This window comes from Condylura cristata, unplaced genomic scaffold (assembly GCF_000260355.1).
Source record: "Condylura cristata isolate star-nosed mole 26May11 unplaced genomic scaffold, ConCri1.0 scaffold00001, whole genome shotgun sequence".
NCBI lineage: Eukaryota > Metazoa > Chordata > Mammalia > Eulipotyphla > Talpidae > Condylura > Condylura cristata.
Window position 1 is genome coordinate 86,826,250 of NW_004567102.1, and position 23,969 is coordinate 86,850,218.

General features: G+C 52.7%; 4 protein-coding genes across 4 annotated transcripts in view; 3 read left to right on the plus strand and 1 right to left on the minus strand.

The window, feature by feature from the left end:
* Positions 1-6: 6 nt before the first annotated feature.
* ACAT2 (acetyl-CoA acetyltransferase 2) lies at positions 7-9,806 on the plus strand. The gene is made up of 9 exons (XM_004673957.2): positions 7-131; positions 781-915; positions 2,913-3,094; positions 4,629-4,746; positions 6,529-6,672; positions 7,780-7,902; positions 8,368-8,522; positions 8,914-9,024; positions 9,392-9,806. The coding sequence occupies exons 1-9, from the start codon at positions 77-79 to the stop codon at positions 9,560-9,562; spliced, it is 1,194 nt and encodes a 397-aa protein (XP_004674014.1). The 5' UTR covers positions 7-76; the 3' UTR covers positions 9,563-9,806.
* On the minus strand, positions 9,727-16,901 carry TCP1 (t-complex 1). Its single transcript, XM_004673958.2, has 12 exons — positions 16,691-16,901; positions 15,841-15,926; positions 15,501-15,629; positions 14,710-14,807; positions 14,228-14,338; positions 13,809-13,990; positions 13,382-13,508; positions 11,574-11,749; positions 11,176-11,299; positions 10,688-10,880; positions 10,418-10,581; positions 9,727-10,016 (listed from the first exon to the last, which is right to left on the minus strand). Exons 1-12 carry the CDS (start codon positions 16,752-16,754, stop codon positions 9,800-9,802), a joined length of 1,671 nt encoding a protein of 556 aa, XP_004674015.1. The 5' UTR covers positions 16,755-16,901; the 3' UTR covers positions 9,727-9,799.
* A 760-nt stretch (positions 16,902-17,661) lies between these two features.
* On the plus strand, positions 17,662-22,320 carry MRPL18 (mitochondrial ribosomal protein L18). The gene is made up of 4 exons (XM_004673959.2): positions 17,662-17,828; positions 18,104-18,290; positions 20,073-20,304; positions 21,989-22,320. The coding sequence occupies exons 1-4, from the start codon at positions 17,777-17,779 to the stop codon at positions 22,058-22,060; spliced, it is 543 nt and encodes a 180-aa protein (XP_004674016.1). The 5' UTR covers positions 17,662-17,776; the 3' UTR covers positions 22,061-22,320.
* Positions 22,321-23,642: 1,322 nt separating this feature from the next.
* The window catches only part of PNLDC1 (poly(A)-specific ribonuclease (PARN)-like domain containing 1), a 14,467-nt gene continuing 14,140 nt past the window's right edge, over positions 23,643-23,969 (plus strand). The window contains exons 1-2 of the mRNA XM_004674168.1: positions 23,643-23,679; positions 23,797-23,943. Of these exons, the coding sequence (XP_004674225.1) occupies positions 23,643-23,679; positions 23,797-23,943 (184 nt within the window). The remainder of the gene's footprint in view (positions 23,680-23,796; positions 23,944-23,969) is intronic.

A 23,969-nucleotide genomic window follows, 5' to 3' on the forward strand; every position in this document is an offset into this window, starting at 1 on the left:
CCTCAGGCCGGCCGGGCTTCGCCTCACTCTGCCTCGGAGCCGGCCGTGGTAGTGGCACAAGTGGTCGCGCGGCAAGATGAGTGCGGCCTCGGACCCTGTGGTTATCGTCTCGGCGGCGCGGACCGTCATAGGTGAGTGGCCGGCGCCCGGCGCGGCGCTCGAGTCGCGGGGTCTCCGGGACCCCAGCCCCGGCGCGTCGCCCCTCTCGGGTCCGCGCGGCGGGCCCGCCCCCTGCTCGCCCGGTGAGGCCCTCTCCGCTCCGCGCGCTCTGATTGGCGCTCGGGGTAGAGCCACCGCGCTTCCCGGCTCTCCCATTGGCTGGCGGAGAGAGGCGCTCTCTCGCGAGGCCCCTGATTGGCCAGCTCAGCAGCCTTCGGGGCCGGGATGGGGCCGCGGTGGTCGGAGCCGGGCGCTGGGCAGGGGTCGCGATGGCCCGGGGGGCGTCGCTGCGAGCTGCCTCGAGCCCCGGGGCAGTCCATTTGCAGGGCCCGGGGCGCGAGGTCGGGCAGGGCGGGCCCTTTTTGTTAGGGCAGCGCGGCGCCACGCTCGCGGGGAATGAATGGGAAGGTTCCCCGGGGGCTCGCGGCCCCAGGAGTGCTGGGGGCGCCTCCTGCCGGGCCTCGGCGGCCGACAGCTGTGACCCCCGCGCTGCCCTGTCCCCCGATGAGCGGCGACGAGGGTCTGCGGAAGGGCGCGCCCCGGCCCGCACTCCCCGTCCGCGGGGCGCCCCAGCCCCCGGGGGCGCCCCCCTCACTGCCCGCGGCGCCCCCTCTCTCCTAGGCTCCTTTAATGGCGCCTTGGCCACCGTTCCTGCACACGACCTGGGCTCCACTGTCATCAGAGAAGCCCTGAAGCGGGCCGCCGTGGCCCCCGAGGAGGTGTCGGAGGTAATACTCGGACACGTCTTGGCCGCAGGTAATCGGACCTGGCAGCTTTGTGGGGAGGCCCTCTGCGCCCCGCCGCGGCTGCCTGCTTGCGAAACTGCTGTTGTGCCTCCGCCCTGGCCGGGCTGCGGCAGGCCAGAGCTTTCCTACGCCCAGCCCCGCGGCCAGTGGCTCCTCTCCAGCTTCACCCGTGCAGTTCCTAACTTTCCAGAGCAGTCTCCGCAGCCTTTTCTCTTTAAAGGGGCGCCAGTCTAGGCAGAGGGGCCACATCGGCCTCTGTCCCCTGCAAAGGGTCACAAGTTCCACACATGCTGGGAACTGGGTGTGGCTGGCGGAGCAGGTGCCTGGCAGCTGGGGGGGGTCCTGACCCCTGACCCTTGGGGCTGGCTTCTCTCCTGGTGGGGGAGGCCCGCCGTCCAGGGGAGCGCTGAATCTGGGGCTCACTCCACCGGGTCCTCTGCTCTCCCGGAGTCTGTGGACGCCCTGCTGACCTGTCCCAGCAGCTGGTTATTGCCCGGCTTCCTGTTCCCTCAGGATCATGGATCCTGACAGTGCTTGGTGCCCACCCCAAAGCGCCTACACTGCAGCCAGCTCTTGCCCGCGTGGCCGTTCTCTGTGTATTTACCTTCTGCGCTCCCTGATTCCTGCTTCCCCCCTGTTCTTAAGGGCCTTCGCTAGAGTGTGAAGCACAGCCCCCTGGGGTGCTCCAAGGCTGCTTGACCTGAGAGAGCTGGCCTCACACTGGCCCCTCTCCTCACTGCGCGTCATAGGGGACCCCACCACCAGTTTCCCCGTTGGCGAGTGACTCCGGGGTAGTGTCTGTACAGCACACGCTGGAGACCAGTGCCCAGCCAGGCTGCCGAGAACCAGCCTCAGAGCGCCATGCGGCGCTTTCCTGTCGCCCCTTCTCTTCCTCCCCCCAAGTCTTGCGGCCTCGCTCACACCCCCCTGCACCTGGCCCCCTTCTCCCGCGGGCCTCGCCCTCCGCAGCCGTGGCCTGCTGTGTGCCTGCACCCCGTCGCCAGCCTCGCCCCAGATTAGCAACACAGCGGTGGCTGGGGCTCAGTTTCAGCCCGAGCCCTCCGTGCTGGTTCCCCCTGAGCTCTGAGAAGCCTGAGAAGCGAGCGCGAGGGCTTCATCATCATGCTTGGCCCCGGTGATGGCGGGGTGGCAGACGCCACCAGGCGCTTTCAGCCCCCTGCTGGCGCGATTCAGCTGTGTGGTGGGTTTCTTCCCATCCTGAGGGCGGGCCCCAGGGTTGAATTTTGGAAAGGTATGTCACCCCTGAGTTTGCATGTACAAGCAGCTGCTCATGGAGTGATGAAAAGAGCAAGGGAAGATGTCTCCTTCACAGATGTCCCGGCCAGCACCTCTTCCCAGCGACCTGAGAGCGGCTCACAGAAGCCGCAGCCTTAGGACGAGCGGCCGAGTTGTTCAGGCTGTGTTCACTCAGAAGTGCCTGCTTCTGTGGGCGCCGTCAGGAGGCCAGAACACTTACTGTCTTCTTTGAACGTTTTAATTCTTTTATCCTGATACAAAATATATGCAGAAAAGTCCACCCAGGTTTATAAGGAATGACCACAAAGGAAACATACCAACTCAGACAAAAACCCAGAAACAGGGTAACCTTCTAGTCCCTCACTACACGTCCCCTTCCAATAACTTCTCACCACAAGTATTGCATACAAAAAAACTTTATTTTTTAATGATCTTTTAAAAATTTCTGCATAAAGAGCTGGGTATAGGCCAGAAGTGTGTGTGGGGGTGGGGTGGGGGGGTGAGAGACTCACCAGAGACAGAGCAGGGAGCAGAACAGGCAGTTCGACAAAGCACACTGCTGAGGGGAGCAGCGGGGAGACAGGAGGGGGTGCTGCGCCCTGTGGGTCACCCCCTGGCCAGGGAGCGAACTCGCACTGCAGAGGCTGCAGCAGCTTTTCAGTGCTGTTTCTAACACCTGCGCCACCGGGGGGCTGCACAGAGCTTTTCTTTGGCCTTGATCGCTAAGAGGCGTCCGTGTTCCTCCTCCAGGTTGTGGGCAGAACCCAGCTCGCCAGGCCAGTGTGGGTGCTGGAGTCCCCTACTCCGTTCCAGCATGGAGCTGCCAAATGGTCTGCGGGTCGGGCCTGAAGGCCGTGTGCCTGGCCGCGCAGGCCATAGGGGTGGGCGACTCGAGCATCGTGGTGGCCGGCGGCATGGAGAGCATGAGCAAGGTGAGGCCCCGGAGGGCGCGGCACTAGCCTTGCGTGGTAGGCCCGCGTCCCTGAGAGCAGGGCAGATAGGCTGGCTGGACGCGGCCGTAAAGAAGGAGCCGCAGGTGGAGTCAGCCCTCCTGCACGTAGACTGTCCTACGTTTGGGGAGAAGCCAGCTGAAGGAAATGCTGTCAAGCAGTGAGATGGGAAGAGAATGTCTTCTACATTCTAACTGGAGCAAAACTATTTCCTGGACTAAACCTGTGCGTTAGTTACTGTCCCCCATCGGTTTCTCACTGTGAGGCGAGGTCGAGAGCAGGTGTGGCCAGTTATCTCGCTGCCGTGCGCAGCAGAACCTGGTGCTATCCTTCACAGGGCAGAGAATGTGGGCGAGACGGCAGCGGGAGGGCAGGTTGGCACTGGGTCTGCCTGGCAGGCCTGTTGTCCTGGCCCGTTGGCACAGCTAAAAGCACCCCCTGCTCCCTCAGGCAGCCCCCGTCCTGGCCTGGTGCTCCCCTGGGGGGGCATTCAGCTCAGCCGCTCTGGAGGTTCAGGAGGAGATGGGCTGGACGCAGCACACAGGAGCGAACACTGTGCCGGGCAGTGTCCGCGAGGCTGGCTGCTGGGGGAGGGGTTGGATCCCAGTAAGGGAAGGAGACAGGCTGAGCCTGGGTCCAGACACACCGCCTGCCCTGTCACTGTTGGAGCTGCTGCAGAGCTTGTGGCCCTAAAAAGACCCCAGAAGGCCCTCCCGCTCGCTAAATTAGGCGGCCCGGTTATTCTCGCTGCAGGCGCCGTGTGGGTCACTGGCGCTCAGGCTAGTGCGCCGCTGGCCTCTGGCGTCACCGGTGGCCTGGCGCGCAGGAGGCGCTGGCGAGCGCAGGCTGTGATGGTTGACACCTGGAGGGAGTGCGCGCAGGTGCGCACACCAGGCCAGCAGACAGTGTCTCAGACTGCAGAGGCGGAGCGACACAGGGAAGCAGCCTAGGTGATGCCAGAGAGCCCAGAGACAAAAGTGAACAGGCTGCCCGGCCCTGGGCTCCCAGCCACCGGCCCTGGCCTCCCAGCCACCGGCCCTGGCCTCCCTGCCGCCCGGCCCTGGCCTCTCTGCCGCCTGGCCCTGGCCTCTGCAGCAGCGGGTTCGCCTCACAGCAGTAGCGTAGAAGGAGCAGCAAAGCCGCCGCTGGCTCCAGAATGCTCCTTTATCCAGACTGCAGAGAGCCTGGGAGCTGCCGCCCTGCAGTTTCCCTGAGTAGAAATTACTGTTACAAAGATGAGCAGTGCGTCAGCGCCCCGGCCTGCATGTGAGCTCTGCGTTGGACAGACAACTGGCTGTTTCTTCAGGAAAGAAGAATGAGGGCATGGGCCACAGGAGAGTGGGTGTGGCGGAATGCGGTGGCGGGGCAAGGGTCCTGGGAGTGGGCAGGACAGAGTAGGCTGCTGACTGCGGCAGGCTCAGGCACCCCATGAGGAGGCGGCCTGGGACTGGGGAGGTCAGCCCTCCTAGCGAGGGACAAGGGACAGCCAGGCCACCCCAATTGCGCTCGTTTCCAGGCACCTCACTTGGTCCACCTAAGAGCAGGAGTGAGGATGGGGGAAACACCGCTGAGCGACAGCATCCTCCGGGACGGGCTGACGGACGCCTTTCACGGCTACCACATGGGCATCACAGGTGAGCCAGAGAAGGCGCTTCCAGGGGAAGGCAAGAAAGTGAGGCCTTGGGCTGCCAGGTGCTTTCCTCCTCAAGGGCGGGGCCCTGGTCGCTCTGCACCCTCTGACAGACAGTTCCTCTGAGCCACGCTGAGGAGGAGACAGCCCTTTCCTTGACTTTCAGGGAATGGAGAGGTGGGGTGCCTCTGACTTTTCCTGCATCGGTCTCCCACTCACCATAGTGCCCACAAGTAGTGGTTGTGGTAAAGGCCATATCAGAGGTAGACTTCTACCTTGGCTACCTGGTTCTTGCTCTGGCCAAGCAGGCCTTCACTAGTCCTCCATCTAGAAGGTTCCCTAGGCTAGGTTTACTGGCAGGGCAACTGGAAGATCAGAGCTACTCGTGTCTTTACTACATAAAATGTAGAACTTAAGAACAGAAGGGGCAATTTTTTTTTTTACAAATGAAAAAGCCAAACGTGTTAAGTCCTAACACGTTTCCCTCCTGCACACGTGGCAGAGACCCAGCGTGAGCGAGTGACTTGCCTGTGTGGCTTCAGTTGTCATTATAAATCTCTTCTCTGGGCCAGAAAGACTTGGGTGGGGAGGGAGGCAGGCCTGTGGCATGGCTGCCGGGTGGGCTGGGTGGGTACAGGTGTGTAGCCTGGGGTCTGCCTTCCCTGAGGAAAGGCAGAGCCTGGGTCTCCCTGTGGCTTCTTATTTCACCAAGTTTCCATAAAAGCGCCTCTTTCAAACACGGCTTCCACCCAACTTTGGAGCCCTCCTAAGGTTCTCACCAAAAAAACAAACACAAAAACACAGCCAACCATGTGGGACTGCAGATACTCCCCCTTCAGTCTTTGGAATGTTCAAGAAGTCCCACAATCCCAAAGTTGAGTTGTTGGATCATTTCATAGAACCGTTCTCTCCATACAATTACTTATTTATCTTTAAAGATTTATTTACCTCTGCACACAGAGCTGGGGTACAGGCCAGAGGTGTGGGGCGGTGAGGGGATTCACCAGAGACAGAGCCGGGAGCAGAACAGGCAGATGGACGAAGTACATTGCTGAAGGGAGCAGCGGGGGTCAGGACAGGTTTGCACCATGTAGAAGCCTGATGCACCCCACTTCGGCCAAATGACCACATGTGTCCTCACCTGAGCCCTGACGTCCTGACAGGACTCACTGAGAAGGAATACATACGATTGATTTGGTGGCACTTCAGCGCCTCTCTGACCCGACCCCTTTTAGCATGATCTTACTCTAATTTGAAACAGACAAATCAACCTGGCAGAAAAACTGATGGAGACTCTTAGAACATCTAGGTTAAGAGGCACCAGGAAACAGCCTGGGATCGTGGCCCAGGCAAATAAATTGGCACTGTTGGGACAGCAGGTGGCATTTGATATGAAGCAAGAATTACAGTACTGTGCTGATGTTGAATTTCCTCCCTCTGGTAGTGGAGGTTATGTAAGAAAAGAGCCTGGTTTTGAGGAGAACATACACTGAAATTAAAATGTAGGGATAAAAAGGCATGCTGTCTGTAACTTCTCCCAAATGGTTCAGAAACAGAATAACAAATGCAGCAGAAAACAAACCGCTGATGGATCTGAATGAAGGAAATTTCCAAAAGTTAAGAATTGCACAGTAAGGGAGAGAGAAGGAAGACAGCGGGCTGACAGCGGCTGACAAGTCCCACAGCGGCTCCTGTCCCGCCTCGCCGTCTGCTTAGGCGTGAAGACTCGAGCAGTCCGAGGCCAGTTTCTGACTATGCTTGTTTGCTTTATTGTTTTTGTTCACAGCTGAAAATGTAGCCAAAAAGTGGCAAGTGAGCAGAGAAGAGCAGGACCAGCTTGCGGTTCTGTCCCAGAACAGGACAGAGAGCGCCCAGAAAGCTGGCCATTTTGACAAGGAGGTGGTGCCGGTCCTCGTGTCTTCTAGAAAAGGTGAGCACGTCAGCAGAGGCTGAGCACGTCAGCAGTGTTATTGTTGAAGGTAGGAGCAGCCGAGGAGCCAGGACACAGCTCTGGGTGTGGTGGGGGCGGGTAATGGGGGAGGAGGCTTGGGCAGCTGTCAGACCCCGGGCCCAGGGTGTCCCTCCGGCTGCTTTGTAGTCAGCAGGTTTCATGAGAAGCTGGGTGGGTGAAGCGGGCGCTGCCCCCGGAGGGCCTGCCCCAGGCCTGATGTGCTAACATTCGTGCCTTGGGGGGGCTTCCGCGTCACTGCTGTCATCTAGTGGGAGAGGCTCCATCAGGTGTCATTACCCAGAGGTGCCATCCATGCTCGCAACCAGTCAGCGGCCAGACTGGGCCCCAAACCACAGCAGCCTTTGGGACAGAGCTCCCAGAACTACTAGATCTCAGAAAGGAGCTGGAAAACACTGAATCGTCTCCTGATGTGTCCTCATAACGTGTTTTAACGCCCAGGGGTTCTTAGTGTGTATTTGGCTGCTACTGGAGTTGCAAGCAGTTTCTCATGCCTCACGCTGTTCCTCACATATTATCATCTTCACTATTTTTTTTTAAAGATTTGTTTATGTGTACAGAACTGGGGTACAGGCCAGAGGTGGTGAGAGGATTCACCAGAGACAGAGTGGGGAGCAGAACAGGCAGATCGACGAAGTACATTGCTGAGGGGAGCAGTGGGGAGACAGGAGAGGTCTGCCGCGCTGTGGGTCACGTCCCTGACTGGGGATCAAACTCATGCTAAAGCGGCTGTGGCTAGCTTTGTAGTGCTGTGCTTAACATGTGCCCAATCTTTTTATCTTTTTTTTTTTTAAAAGATTGTATTTATGCAAAAAAAAAAAGATTGTATTTATGCACCCAAGAACTGGGGTGCAGGTCAGTGGTGCAGGGGCTTGAGAGGATTCACCAGAGTGGGGAGAAGAGGCGGATGTAGTGAAATCCACTGGTGAGGGGAGCAGCAGGGAGACAGGAGGGGTCTGCTGGACCCTGGCCGGGGATTGAACTCAAGCTGCAGTGGCTGTGGCCAGCTGCATAGCGCGATTAACCCAAGCCACCAGGGAGGCCCTGGTTGACTGATTGTTTTTTCAGGTCCAATTGAGGTGAAAACAGATGAGTTTCCTCGACATGGGACCAATCTAGAGGCCTTGTGTAAGCTCAAGCCTTACTTCCTTACGGATGGCACCGGCACCGTGACCCCCGCAAATGCCTCTGGTGGGTTTTCTGAAGGGCGGGTGGGGAATGCCCAGTGGTCTAGTTACCTGGTTGTCTCATCTCCTTAACGAGACACAAATGTTCTACTTCAGTTGCTTTGGGGGAACATTTTAACTCCCGTATGTTTGGTCCTCACTTATTTTTCCACATGCACTTGACTTGAGCTTTACTGAAACATGGACTTAACTGGACATAGAAGAAAATGGGGGGCACTTTTCCAGAAATCCCTGGTGTCTCCTGAGCTCTGGGCCTTTTTCTGTTTCATTAGTCCCTGCTCCCCGTTGCTTTAATCTTCCCACTTTCTCCTGTGGGGGAAGGCAGTGCTTGTGGGTGCGTCCTGTCGGTGAGCTTTGTCCTTCACACTGCTGTCTGCACTACAGCAGCTGGCCTTGCCACTGCACTGAGTGTAACATGGGCTGTAAGCGCTGGCAAGCATTTAGGAATCAAGATACCCCTCTTTGGTAGGAATCAACGACGGCGCCGCAGCGGTGGTTCTCATGAGGAAGTCAGCCGCTGCCAGCCGCGGGCTCGCGCCTCTGGCACAGATCGTTTCTTGGTCCCAGGTGGGCGTAGACCCATCCATCATGGGGACAGGACCGATCCCGGCAATAAAGCAAGCGGTGAGTCTGCTCTGAACCTCTGTTAGAACTCGTCGGGGCCAGGCCAGTAACCTTAGCTCCACGTTGGCTTACGCGTGGAAACCTGTGTTCTGGTTACCTCTCCACTCAGATGAGCTTGTTCTCAGCTGTTCCGCTTGCCTGTTAGTCTTAAGTGAGCCTCATTTATACTGCTCAATCTGGTCTTCCCCGGAGCAGCCAGGCTCACTGGGCTCACCACTTAGAGGATTCATTCCATGTATCGCCTTTCCCAGTTCACCTTTTAGTTGAAGCCACCCAGCAAGACGTTGAGCCACCACTAACACAGGGACACCCACTGCCAGTTTGGTCCCTGAGCACCACAGTGCATCCTGTCTGAGGCTGGGTGTTTAGGACTCTCCTTTTCATCTTCTAGGTGGCTAAAGCAGGTTGGTCACTGGAAGAGGTTGATGTATTTGAGATCAATGAAGCCTTTGCAGCTCTCTCTGTCGCCATAGCTAAAGAACTTGGATTAAACCCAGAGAAGGTAATGTTGGATCAGGTCATCCCCAGAGCTCCCAGTGAACTGTCCGCGTGAGGCCTAAGGGTGTAGAGAGCAAAATGCGCCTGTCGCCACGGTGCCAGGCACTGCTGCACAGAGCGGGCGCCAAGCTGGCCCTGTGCGGACTCGGCCGCTCACTCGTTTGCTTCCCGAGGCAAAGCGCCTCCAATGGATGAATTCAAATGTGAACAGGGTGTTTAAATTCGTAAATAAAGGTCGTCAGGACAGACCTCAGGTGGGATTAGTTCCTAAGCCGCTGAAATTTGAAAAGCGCAGTCTCCTGGCATATTAAGGAGACTTTGGATTTAACCATGTGTCCACAGACAGTAACAGACACCTTTCCCCCTTTTAGGTCAACGTGCAAGGAGGGGCGATAGCCTTGGGCCACCCCCTGGGAGCATCTGGCTGTCGGATTCTTGTCACCTTGTTGCACACGATGGAGCGGACGGGTGGACGCCGCGGTGTCGCTGCCCTGTGCATTGGGGGTGGGATGGGGATAGCAATGTGTGTGCAGCGAGGGTGAAGCCACACAGCAGAGACGAGGTGGGGTGTGGGGAAAACAGGAAACGAACTAAATTTTAACCTTTTTTTTTTAAATGCCAGTAATGCATTTAAGCTCTATACTATGTGAAATCAGAGGACCAAAGTGAGGCTGGGAACCATCCAGAACCAAGGTTTACTAGTGCAGTACTCTTTAATGTGTAATACTCAAGGGCAAGACAATTGCATCTAACATTGTTATAAATAAAGAGAAACCAGATCAGTCATCAAGGGCTCCCGAGTGAACAGCATCTTCGTAACCTCCGTGCTTATCATCTTTGCTTTCCGGGTGTAGTTTAATGAGATCATCAATTCGAAGAATGGTAATTGCAGCTTCTGTTGCGAATTTCAAGCTCTTAACTTTAACTACTGTTGGTTCAAACACCCCTGCTTGTTTGTTATCTCGAGGTTTACCATTGATCAAGTCAAGGCCAATCCTGCAATTTAGGAAAAACAATCGTTAAAAGTGACCCTCCTCCCCCACCCCCGCCCAGGTCAAATCACTGATTTGTGTAGCTGCTACAGCGGAGCCGGTCCGGGCCCTACCTTTCCAGGTTAAAGTACCTCATTATAACCTAATCACTGTTAAAAGGCTTAGGTAGTACTAAAATAACTTTCTAAGTGTCTGTGTGGACACAGAGAGCTTAACCTCCCCTAGGTCTCCAAGGCGTCTCTGACAACCCAGAGAACCAGGCCCCAGACAGGAGTCAGCTGTTAGAGGTGCCAACGCTAACAATCACTAGGCATCACCCTTCATGGATTTAAAAAACAAATGACCACACAACACAGGACTCGTCCACAGTAACACTGAAAAAAGCTGGGGAGACTGTATACTTACCATTTTAGATTTTTACGTTCTGGGTTAACTTGAGCTTCATTATGAAAAGCTCTCAACTTTGCAACCAGGTCTGTGGAATCTTGAGCAGCATTAACTGCTAGTGTGTTAGGAATCACAAGAAGAGATCTTGCAAACTCTGCAATAGCAAGCTGTTCCCGAGACCCCTAAAGAGGTAAAACAGGTATTTCCATGGGGAGACAATACAACACAGGCATGCAGTCGGAAGAGCCACTCCCCCTCCCAGAGAAGAACCCTGTGTTCTGTGCTTACCATGCTGGTGGCGTAGTTCTCCAGGTAGATGGACAGGGCCGCCTCGACGGCGCCCCCACCTGGAACCACAGACTTTGACTCCAGAACTCTCTTCACCACACAGAGAGCATCGTGTAAGGAGCGCTCCATCTCATCACACATGAAATCATTTGCCCCACGCAAGATAATCGATGCAGAGGTCCGGGCCTTGGTGCTATTAGGAACACAAAGGTCAGTACTTGGTCATTTTCTAAGGACACAGCAACTCAGTCCTGCTCACACGAGACGTAAAAGTCACACCTGCTGAACTAACAGGCATGTCCAGACCATGCAGGCAAGATGAAACGGCAACTTCATCTCACTTCACAGTGGTCCAAGGTTCCTGTATCCCATGCGTATAACTGCTTGTGTCACGGAAGACTACCGCAGCAAATGAATGGGAAGGGAAGGGGGTGTAGCTTTACAATGATACAAAATCAGCAAGTTTTATAACTTAAAAAGTCGCTTACTTTTTGATCAGGATCAGCTCATCATCGCAAATTCTCTCTTGTACTACCTCTTCTGCTTGTCCCAACATTGAAGCTTCAAAAGTTTCTTCACCTTCCAAATTCGCTAGGGTTGACAGGATAGTTGCTATGAAGACAATCACAAAAATAGGTAAACATTCTTCTCCCACTGACATTTTCACACCCTGTCTTAAATACAGTTAAAGTAATATGTAAACACAAGTTTATAGTAAGGAGCTATCAGACAAACCACCATCCTTTTATTCTAAAATGGAATTCACCATGTCATCCTGAGGTGGAGAGCTTCAGTAAGTACAGCCCCACTGTACACGAATCTAGTCACCACGCACCACACAGGAGCAGGGTCACGTGCATGAACAGGGCACCGGCAGGAGACATACCTCCAGAAGCTTTAGCGATGCGCTTAAGGTCCCTTTTCAAAACTCGCCTGACAGCCATAGCACCAGCCTCCACAAAATACTTGAGACACATATCATCAATCCCACCGGTGGTCAGAATAACATTGGCCCCGGTTGCCAGGATCTTCTGGATTCGCTCTTTGGTGATATCTGACTCTCTGTGGAGAGAAAGCAGCTGAGCAACCCCATTAGCCCCTTCTGTGATCAAGAACCCTACAGGCACAGCGAGTCTGGGTAGATAGGGCTGAATCTGCTTTCAAGAATGGTTGTGACCAAATCTGTTCAAAAGAACCCCAATGTTAATGGGGGAACTATACAGCAGAGGCGAGGAGGGAACAACTGGATAGAGGAGTATGATGAGGACAGATGAGCTGAAGAGAAGCCCAAGCTCAAGGCCGGATTAACAGGGAGGTTCAGACACTGACCCAGGAAGTGAAAGAAAACCATGGTGGAAGCTGAATGAGAAGCTGAAAGTCCATGAACAGCCTGGGCCTGAGACAGATCTGGTAACAGTTGCTGTATGACTGGAGTCATTTCTCATCCAGACTCCTGAAGAATGTTCCTGTTCACACAAACTAGCAGTGTGCGGGCACCATACGAAAGACTGGGCCACGAAGCTCGGGGTCAGTGGTCTCTGCCTGGAAAGCTCAAAGTCGCAGTCATGCAGACACTGTGTGAGGACCATGGCAGGGTGTAATTTAGACTGTGGGAAGAAAGGCTTTTTGGCAACTAATCTAAAAAGAGAAAAATTAGCCAAAACAAGGGTGGAACATTTCCTCAAGGGCCTGAGTCAGAAGCATGGTGAACCACAGCAAAGGAAGCAGACTGCTTTAGTGGAAGCCGGACTCTAGGGAAGAGTGTGGAAGGAAGGAACGGAGAGCCTGGAAGGCTCTGAAGCCTAGTCTTGTTCCATCACCTTTGCTGCTACAGGGAAAACAGCCCAAGAAAGGGAGAAGGGCAAAACCCAGGGAGCAGCTCAGCTTGCTGCTTCTCGAATAGTCTGGGCATGGAGAAGGGAAATGGGAAGAGGTCAAAGCTGCAAAGGGATAGGAGCTGAACGGGGTATGTCTGGGGACATTTGGCTGTCAAGAGATGGGGAAGGCCAGGGAGGAACGAGGGACATGTGAAAGATGCTTTTAAGGACAAAAGAGGTTATAAGTAGAATGTCTAAAGAAAACAGTAGAATTAGTGACGGACGCAGGCGAGAAAGATCAATTTAGCAACACTCCAAGGCAGGAGGCGACAGGATCCAGAACACTTATTCTAGAGGGACAGGCCCTCAACAGGGAGGACGCACATGCGTGATCGCAAGGCGGAGCAGCCCACCTGGCACAGCAGGTGTCCGCAGTGGAAAGATCTAGCCATTCTATGGGCCACGTGTAAACGGCCAAAACACGCAGGACCAGCCAAACCACCTCCCCCCACCAGCTCTCTACGTGACAACCCCCCCACCCGCCCTTGGCCCAGTCTACACCGACTGGCCAGCGCAGGGGCAACCGGGTAAATAAAGCCCCGCCTATCTTCAACCAGCACATCCCGAAGGCCACAGCTCCCCAACAATAGGTGGGTTTTGTGGTCATACAACCAAAAATCTCTTAAAATGCCATCACATTTTCTAATTTTTCTGGAGGTTTACATAAAAAGAAAGCAAAAGCTTGACCTCGGTTAGAATGTTAAATTTTCAAGGCCTCCAAGACAGACACATGCAGTGAATGGCGTGTCTGTGCTCAGAGCACCAAACAGAGTAATTACAAACACCATTTTCAAAGACTAAGAGTCACTTGACATACCTCTGTCTAATCTGGTCCAGTTTCTCAGGGTCTGTAATCACCACCTGCACACCAAGCTTCATTTTTGTTTTCTGCAGGCTGAAGTCAAGGCAAGCAATTTTTGCATTAACTATTCTCTTGGGCATGCCTGTAATTGAATACAACATTAAATTCCTTTACTGCACCCGTAACAATGCTACATTTTATAGAACACATCTACTCTCACAGCATAAAAAACACAGAAATGTTAAATGTATATATACAGGAAATTAAAACTTAAGTTCTAACGCATCACACTTAAGCGCATCATAGTGGCATTAAACACGTCTTATCTTAGACATGTCTCCCCTTCAGGCCATTGTAGACCACTGTGCACCCCTGGAGCTGTACAGTGTAGCCCACAAAACACCAACCCTTGCTCGTCACAGGGCCAAACCCAGCGCCTTACCCTGCGAGCCCACCACACAGTTGAGTGCGTAGCCGCTGATCAGCAGACTCTCCATCTGACTTCTCCCGTGGGCTTTCAGAACATTAACGGAGTTGACTGGGTAGTGAGACTGGCCTCTCGCATCTGTGTATTTAACAGCGAGTACAGCATCCACTACCATATTAGCGAAGAAGTCACCATTTCTAAGTCAATAGTTAAGGAAAAGAGAACTGGGATTGACAAAAAGTGCATGTGGGAATGGAGGGTAACTCCAAGGGACTTCCTTGGTCCCATCAAAATGCTACAACTCATCCTATTTTTACGTTGTATTTTCCCACAGAAAAGCAAGAAGGGGAATAGTTTCAAAACAGCACCATCTGGCACAAAAAGCCATGACTAGTGCACAAATTCAAAGCCTAAAGCTTACTGAGCAAGGATACATCCCAATGATTTTGGAAGACATCGATGTCTTAGCAGCATTAATCAGGCAATCTCTTCCAAGTTCATCTGTGTTAATAATCAGGTTCTCACTGATGTAACGCACTGCTTCCCTATTTAAAGTGGGGGTGGGGGAAGAAAACACTAGTTCACCATGCAAATGTTTGCAGCTTCATCAAATTTAACACCACATAAAAACGTCACAGGCACCAATTTCCTGTTCAGCCATTTCATATAGGAGGAGGACACAAATAAACCCTCCCTCTTCAGATCATGGCAATTTTAATCTATCCCACAAGCATAGCCACTAAAATCTACTGAGGAGAAAATGTGGCAGTCAAATGGGAACAAAAGGGCCTACTTCTCATTTTCACTGTTGCTAATTAGCCCTTACATTACAACATTCTCAAGAGCTAGTCATCAGCCAAAGAATGTAACCCCCCTAGAACTACCCCAACAAAACCTTGATTACCAACACGCTTACTTGCAAGCAAGTCGATAGCCGCTAATAACGGATGTGGGATGAATCTTCTGCTTGACTAGTTCATCTGCATTTTTTAGAAGCTCTGCGGCAATAATAACCTGTTGAGAAAACATTCATCACTCTCCCGTCAGCCTGACACTCACTCTGCACAATGCATCATAAAAGCAACACTAACACCATCAGGTACTAAGCAGCCCGTGGTAGTGAGGGAGAGAAAGGAATGATTACTAGAAACCTGCGGTACAAACCAACCCCTCTGGAGTGTTTTAGACACAAATGGTCAAAGGCAGAAAACTGTTCTGGCTGAGCTGACAACAGCAGAGGCCACACACCTGCACCTGAAGCCTAAGGGCACAGCCTTGCCCTCCAGCCCCCCAACCACAGGAACAAGTGACTCAGACAAAGGAATTTCCATTATTTTAGAAGAAGCCAAGTTCCAGTCTTTCATAACACACACCCCCCTCCTTTCCCCTGATTACTGCTTGTGTCTTTAGAATACAACGCTGAACACCATGTTTACTGACCTCCTTGAACTCCCCTTTGGAATTCATGAGATTGCCTATCTGCAATAATTATTTTTTGAGGAAAAACATTCAGAATGAACAGGTTACATAAAATTAGATGAGAATTCTTTTCCACTTAAACTGTACGACTTTATCCACATTTCAAATTTTGTTTCTGAATCACTACGTAAGAATTTTTTTGTTCTATTAATTTCTGACCCAGATACAAATGACTTTACTGTAAGTCTGATTTTAGAAAACTAACTGGTCTTCAGCCCTTCTGCTTACCACAGATGTAGTTCCATCTCCCACTTCTTTATCTTGCAGATCAGCTAACTCACAAAGAACTTTCGCTGCGGGATGCTCTACCTCCAATAACTTCAGAATGGTTGCGCCATCGTTGGTAATGGTTACATCCTAAAATGTGCAGCAGAGAGGAAACAAATCACCCTAAATTAACAGTCCCGTCTTGGTACCATCCATCTCTAGATCCCAACACTAGCAAATAAAACAAATTCAATGAATAACGATATAAAAGTAAATTTAAAAACAAAAAAAGTCAAACATACAAAGCAAGATATTACAAGGATTATTTTTTCTTTTTGAAAAACACAATAAGTATACTCACACCAATATCATCCACCAGCATTTTATCCAAGCCAACTGGGCCAAGAGAACTTTTTACAATATTGGCAATAGAAGCTGCAGCCATAACTGTAGACAAGGAGAAAAAGAAACTGGAAAATCCACTATTCTAAAGGAAAATTATTTCTGCCTAAAGTAAATAACGAGCAACTTCAGAATTCCCCAAATCTACAAATCTGTCCTAGTTAAGGTGCTCTTTTCAAACCTGTCGATGACAAATACCCGTAATCCAGTAACGGTAAAATCACGTTTCCAAGACGTCGAACTGTAAACCTTCTCCAAGGAGACCCAAACGCTAAATTTGCCATGAATGTTTATCAAACTCACTGCGCGTCGTGTACGCGAACTAACTCAGTGGAAAGCTGGTCGGCTAACAGCGACAAGCGACAGGTGGGTGACGGTCGGTTCCGGATCCGAGCCCGGGCCTCCCGCAGGTAACCGGTGGGGTCCGGTGGGCGGCCTTCTAAACCGAGGCCGTTCTTTTCCCATTAAGACGAGCAGCTGCTGCTAGTTTTATTCAGCGATCCCCAAACGTAGTCCCAAAGTCGAAATAAACCCCGGCGAGAAATCGGAACAAAAGGGGGGCTGGGGGCCCGGCCCCGGGCAGGCGCGACCGGCACGTGTCGGCCCGCGGGGCTCCCTCCCCAGGCTTTCCCCACGTCGGGGACGGTTGTCGTCCAAAAGCCATGCTGCACCCCGAGCTGCCCCCGCCAAGGGACAGCCGCCCGCCCTGCAGCGCGGGCCGGAACAGCCTCCTCCCCGCGGACGGGCCCTTCCCGCCGGGAGAGAACAGGCTCTCGGCGGCCGACGCGGCCCAGGCCTGCGGCCCGTACCGTTCTGCGAGCGGATCGCCTCCCCAGTGCTGCGGTCTCCGAACACGGACAAAGGCCCCTCCATCTTCGCGGCAGGGGGCACGTCGAGGCTCGCTGGCTCCGCGGGAAACCGGCGTCTCGCTGCCGAGGCCGGGCGGCGGCCACACGACGGCGTGGAACGGCCGGAGAAACGCCGCGAGGGCTGCTGGGAACACCGCCACCCCTGCCCCGGGGCAGGGCGGGAAGGGAAGGGGAGGACGCAGACAAGGGCGACGAGCAGGAAGTGACGATGGAAGGGGCGGGCTTAGGATTTTTGTCCAATTGGAGAGCAAACGGCAGGAGCGCGAAGGGAAGAGGACGGAAGTCGGTCACAACCGGGGACCAAGTTGGCTCTCGGCTGGTTTCCACCTTCCGTTCCCCCCGCCCTCCTGCGAGGTAGGGCTGGGCATGCGCACTTGCTTATTCTAGCGCCTTCTAGAAAAGGCTTGGGAGGAGCTTGGGACTGTGATGGGGTGGGGGCGCCTTTTCTAAGGTAGAAGAACGAGTTCTGCGCGTTAGTTTTCAAGCATTTCCTGTCCCCCGCAAGTGTGGCGGCGTGCTCGGGGCGCTCGCAGGTCACTGTTGGAGGCCTCTTGATTGGCAGCTGGGGGGGCTGAATCCGGCAAGGACGGGGCAAGGTGGTCTCCGGAGGCAAAAGTGCATCGCCCGCTCCCCTTATCCTCGTGACAGGGGTGTGTGGATCTGACAGCGATCGGCGCGAGCTCTGCACCCTGACGCCCAGATGGCGCGAGGCGCCTCTGACGCGGGACTCCTGCACGAGCTCCGTGTAAACCGGAAGCTCGCGCCCCACCCCCCAGCACTTTCCCGCAAGGTGGTTGGTCGGCAGCAGCGTCGGCAGCCGCCCGGCGGAGGCGCTGATTGGAGAGCGCAGATAACAGATTGCTCTTCCGGCCAGTCAGCGGCAGCAGGCTTGTCCGTTCCGGCGCCGCGGACGGGCGACCCCAAGACCTTTCCCTGAGCTAATATGGCTGCGCCCAGCGCTCTGCTGGGGGGCCGGTGAGGAAGGGAGCCAGGCTGCGGGAATCTTTGCCCGCGAATCCACCGGAGATGGCGCTTCGGCCGCGGTTGTGGGCGTGCTTATCGGTTTGCAGGAACCCCGGTAATGTGGCTTGTCAGTCTCCCACCACTTCCCGGACCCTGCCCTGCCAGTGTCACACACGGGGCCCGTTTTCTGCCCGATATGCTCCCCGGAGAGCAGAGCAGCCGGCAGCCTGGTGGCGATAGCGGCAGGAGGTGTGTGATGATCACATCCGGTGCCCACACATACTTTGCGTCCCCCTTCTAGGGTGCGAAGACTGGGGGGCTGCCCGGGGAAAGGGCTTCGGCCGGGTTTTGGCATTTTTTAAAGAGCCGCCTGGTGTTTGCATTTCTTAGGGCTTGGGGTCGCCGCCGTGTCCACCCGCGCCAAGCCGGCGCCGAAGCCTGAAGCGAGCCCGCTGGGAAATGAAGCTGTGGCGCCCGAGTTCACCAACCGGAACCCGCGGAACCTGGAGCTCTTAGGTGTGGCCAGGAAGGAGCGGGGCTGGGGGACTGTGTGGCCCTCCCGGGAGTTCTGGCACAGGTGAGAGCCGCGAGTCCTGGACCTGGGGCCCTGCAAGCGCTTTCACCTTTCAGCCGGCGTGCGGGAGATTTGGAGCGAGGACCAGACAGTAAATAAGTGGGCGTCGGGGAGAAAATTTCCAGTGGATGGTGTTAGTGCGGGCACTGGGTGCCCGCCGGCCTCTCTGGAAGCCGGAAGCTGCGCTCCCAGTTGCCCATCGTGGAGGCCGCCAAGCCCAGTGCGAGGCCCCTTCAGGGAAAACTGCCAGTCTCTGGTTTGAGCTTGGGATTTTGACTGGGTTGTTGGCAGCTACACCAGAGGAGCCCACTTTTCAAGTGAGAATCTGACACTGTAGTGCTTTCTTTAACATGAGCTTACATTTCCAGTGTGTCATATATACCTAGTATTATATTACAAAACCCAAAAGGGTGTTTTCGCGATCAGTCCTAGCAAACCTTGACAGGCTTCTGTATCATGATCTCCCTCCCTGACCCTCCCGGTGCTTACAGATAGTCTTGGGTATCTTTGGTGGTGGTGAGGAGCATTGACTGTAACCAGCCCCCTGGAGGAAAAAAGCCTGGCTCCATTACTCAACTCAATTATGATCTTGCTAAAGTTACTTAACCTTTCTCTTTCTGTAGCTTAAAAAAGGGGGAGGGGGCGGTGTGGAGAGACTGGGGACACAGCTCTCTGTCCTAAATAATTACACCAGCGACTGGTTTTTGTTACTATTAGCCTCATAAAGTACTACTTCATTTCTTTTAGTAACTATAGAAAACATTGCTTGGATGTTCTAGTTCATTGGTCCCTGTTGATAATTATAATTATCTGTTACTATTGCAAACTGTTGTCATGAATTGTCTTGCCCATACATTTTATAAGTAACTTAGGGCATCTTTTCATGAGTTTAAGAGTCAGTATTTTTCTTTTCTCTGTTCTGTTCAAATTCTTGGCCTGTTAAGTTATTGGTCTTTTTTTAAGATTTCATTTATTTTTGGTTGGTAACCTGGCGTGTAGGCCAGAGGTGCAGGGGGTGAGAGGATTTACTAAGAGAATGGGGAGCAAAAAGGGCGGATCTACTGAAATACACTGCTAAAGGGAACAGCAGGGAGACAGGAGAGGTCTGCCACACCATGTGGATCACTCCCTGGCCGGGGATCTAACTAGTGCTGCAGTGGCGAGCTTCACAGTCTGCAGTTTAACCCGTTGCACCACCAGGGAGGGCCCAAGGCCCCACTTACTGATTGATTATAGGCTTGTTTCATATTATGGAAATTAACCCTTTGAACAATTTATGACTTAAAATACTTTTGTTTCATACTTCTTATTGTGGGCCTGGGTTTGTTTTGTTTTGTTTTTTTTTTTTTGAGATCTTTTGGTAGACTGTCAATTTTTTAAAATAAAGGCCAGATGACTGGGTTTGAAGTCATATTTAACTAGACTTAGCTAACGAACGTGTTCTTCTACATCTTCTAGTACTCTTGACTTACATTTTCACATTTAAATTTCAACGCATCTTACATTTATTTTGATGTTCTCGAGAAAATAAAAGCACAGCATTAGTACAGCCTAACCCAGTGTAGAGTCACCAACTTAGCTTTGCCTCCTCAAATCCTTTGAAGAAGAAGCTGTGTAGATACTTCTCCACTCTCAGAAATACCAGCTTTTGCTTGACCATCTACAGTGGAGCACCCTGGCGTATCCTGGGGAAGGTCCCTGGGGTCCTGAAAGCTCATGGACCACACGCTGCAGTCTTGAGTATTGACCTGAAGGCGTCTGTCTTTCTCCTCTCTCCGCCTTCAGGTTGCGAGTTACAAGGACTCAGCATCACGTTGAAGCTGTCGTCGAGCACTGGAGTGGCCAGGTGGTAGTTTCAGCGTCCACTCGTGAGTGGGCAATTAAAAAGCACCTCTATAGCACCAAAAATGTGGTGGCTTGCGAGAGCATCGGCCGGGTGCTGGCAGAGCGCTGCTTGCAGGCCGGGATCAACTTCATGGTCTATCAGCCGACTCCATGGGAAGCAGCCTCAGACTCGGTATTTTGGTTTTCATATGCTTATTTAATATGTTTTTTAAAGGTTTACTGATTTTTGCATAGAAGACCTGGGATGTAGCCAGAGATGTGGGGGGTGAGAGGATTCACCAGCAGTGCAGGCGGCTCTACCGAAGTATCCTGCTGGGGGGTGAAGAGAGAGAAGTCTGCTGTGCCTGTGGATTAGCTCCCGGGCCAGAGCAAACTCAGGAACTCAGGCTGCAGTGTCGAAAGCGCTGAGACTTAACCCTTAGTTCACCAAGGGGACCCCTCGTGCTTATTTCAGAGGTGTTGTGTACTTGTTGGCGTTAGAAGCCACACAGTACTGGGCGTCCCCTCCATATTCTGAGTGCCCTGATGCACTGACCGGTTGCAGCCTCACAGCAGCCTGGAGGGCCGCGCCGATGTGCTTAAGCAGCCTGAGGCCGGCTGTTGGAAGTGTCTGGAGGCAAGACAGGCAGGACCCTAAGGTGGGAAGGCGTCGGCGAGTGGAGAGTCCTAAAAAAGGGGGAAAGGGAGAAAAAAGGGGAAAGGGGAGCGAGGAAGACACGGGAGTCGGAGTTGGGTGCAAGTCTTCCTGCTCTGCCTTTAGCAGAGGTTTATTTTATACATTACGAGCAAGCAGTGAGATGACATCAGCACACGAACTGGGCTGAGAGATTACAATCATCTTTTTTTCTAAGAACAGTTTAGGGTCGTATTGCCCTTTAGCTGAGATAGAACATTCCAAAATCAATCAAGGTTAAAAACAAGCACATAGGTGCACAAAGTTTATGACTAATATTACTATAGTGGAGATCAACTAAGATAGAAGCCCCAGAAACCTTATCTACTACTTAATGGGTTTTTGTTTTTCTGCCTGAATCATCCTGGGAGACAGAAGAGGAAATTCCTTGTTAATCAAGTCTCTGAATAGGAGACATAGGTGGATTTCTTTATCTAAAGACTACATAATAGAATCCTGAAAAACTAGCCAGAAGGCTTTTGTGGATTCCTTTAAGGTGTAGTAGGTGGAAAACTTGATTACTTTAAAAAACAGGCAACCTGGATGAATTTCCACATCTCAAGGCCAAACAATAGGAAGTTTGAGTAATTCTTTAAAAAGCTGTATAGAAGGCTAGGTGAGATGATAGAATGATAAGATTTGGGTTATCCTCCATCTGGCAGTGAGAGAGACTTTGCAAAAACAGCCCTTTTGCTTTTAATCAGACAGTAGTCAAGTCACTTGACTTCAGGGGAATTTTTTCACCCTGGGGCAGTGCTTGCTTGTCAGGGCAGGCAGGCCTTGTGCGGCTGAGGCAATCCAGTTGTAAGCTGAAAGTTGCTCAGAATATTTTGATATTACGGTTATACAAAAAAGGGAGGTCAGAACATAAGTTAGCGTGGAAAGTCTGATTTTTCAGAGCAATTCCCCTCCATCCGGACCGTGTCTGACGACAGAGGTTGCATAGCTTGTGTCAGCCGTCTGCTTGATTTTACAGACCAAACTGCTACCCGGTTCATGTAGTAACATCTTGACTGCAAACTCTTTTTTCTTATGTCACTAGGACCACTTTCTGAAAAACCAGTGCTGGCAGGGGTGGTGATGGGGGGCAAATCAGCTTACTTTGCGGGTGGGGGGCTCTCACTGGCCACTTACTTGTGGTGCTCACTCAGTCTTTTCCCTCTTTTCTGATCTTCCAAACCAGATTAAACGATTCCAGAACGCTATGACAGAAGGGGGCGTGGTGCTGCAGGAGCCTCGGAGAATCTATGAATGAATGGGCAGCTCTGTGGCACAGCGGGGCCAGGCTGTCGCATGGTAGAAGCATGTCTGGGAGAGCCGTGGGGAGCCACGCTGTGATGATCTAACCGTGGACTGTTTTATCCCATGCCTTGTTTGGATTTTTTTTATTACAAGGGCTAAGTTTTCCCCTTCTCTTAGACCTGAAGAACTATCTGAGAAAAGCTATTGGTAATAATAGCTTTTTAAGGACAAAATACATGTTTAAACTAACCAATAAAGGCATATTGTGAAGTCTTCTTTGATTTTAGAGATTTTCTCTGCCTCCGAGCTCATGGTGACAAGCGCACAAGGAAACCCTCATCATGGGTGCTGGCTTGTGATGTTCTCAGTTAAGGGGAGCTGCTTTGTTAGGGCGTGAAGATGTTTCTTTTTTTAAAAGATTTATTTATTTATGCTCATAAGAACTGGGACGTAGGCCAGAGGTGCAGGGGTTTGAGCAGATTCACCAGAGACAAAGTGGGGAGCTGAACAGGCAGATCGACTAACCACACTGCTGAGGGGAGCAGCGGGGAGACAGGAGAGGTCTGCTGCACCCTGTGGGTCACTCCCTGGCCGGGGATCAAACTCGTACTGCAAAACACACTGCTGAGGGGAGCATCGGGGACAGGAGAGGTCTGCTGTGCCCTGGGGGTGGGGATCAAACTCATACTGCAGTGGCTGCGATAGGTTCATAGTGCTGAGACTCAATGCCTGTACCTCCAGGGAGGCCGGCAGGTGTTTCTTAAATAGAAAATGGCCTTATCTGCCTTAAATTTATTTTAATTAGTCTTAATGCAATGAAAGGGGCAAATCCAAGCCTCAGCTGCACCCCTGGACCCTAAAAAGCACAAGTGGTTTTGAAAGCAGAAAGGCATATAAGACCCGGTCAGTGTGCAGAGCTTGTCATGAGGTGAAAGTCATCCCGCACGGCATGAAGCCTGTGCTTCAGGTTGCTCTCAGATTGAAGCTTTAGCAGATGGAATCATGGTGGCGCTTGTCAAGCTGATGACATCAAATAAGGCGTTTAAGAGAAAGAACCTGCTAGCAGTTAAAGCTTCTCAAGCAGATTTCCCCCAACCTTCTGTGCATCCAGTTACATAGTCTAGGAGTGAAGTAACATGACTGTCAATCTGAGAATTCAGTGTTGCTTTTGAAAGCGAGATAATGCAAGGACTAGTGTTTGAAAAATGCAATTGATGGACTCTGAGAGGGAGGTGCTGAGGTTGCAGCGCCTTGCTCACTGGCCCCAGTGGGGACATTTAAAAGGGTACATTCTAGATAGGCTATTTCCTTTCCTGCTCTTAAAGAGTAGCTAGGGCACCCTGAAGACCACATTCTAGAAGTCTGTTCAAACACATCAAATTCAAAGGGGCAAAGGACTGGACTAGTGGCTTTGGGAAATGGCAGTGGCAAAAGTAGGGTTCGCTTCAAGTGCTAACAGGTGGGGCTTTTCCTGCAAGGCCTCGTTGTCTTAGGGGGATTACTTCAGTGTGATGGGTGGAGCCCTTCAGTCTTTGTAGAAAGCTTTTGGTTCCAGGACCTGTGACTCAAGACAAAGGGAGGAAAGAGATGGGTGGATGGAGGAGCTGGGGGCTGGCTCTACTGGTGCTGAAGGTGAAGTCGAGAAGGGGCTAGTTTAGGAATGGGGACACCTGCCATCCATCCTGGGTAACGGCCGCTGCTCCCAGGTTGCCTTTCTGGGCTCTTTGGCCTCCTACTGCTCTGAACAAGTACTGACCTGCAAACGAGCGCAGGTGTCCGCAAACCCTCGAGGACTGCCTGAAGTGGACGCCAGCAAGGCGCGGAGCCTGATCAAGGAGGGCGAGCGAGACCTGCCATCACCCCGCGAGGTCAAACACGTGCTGCAAGGCCGGAGCGGTCGGGCGGGGCGGGGCGGGGCGGGG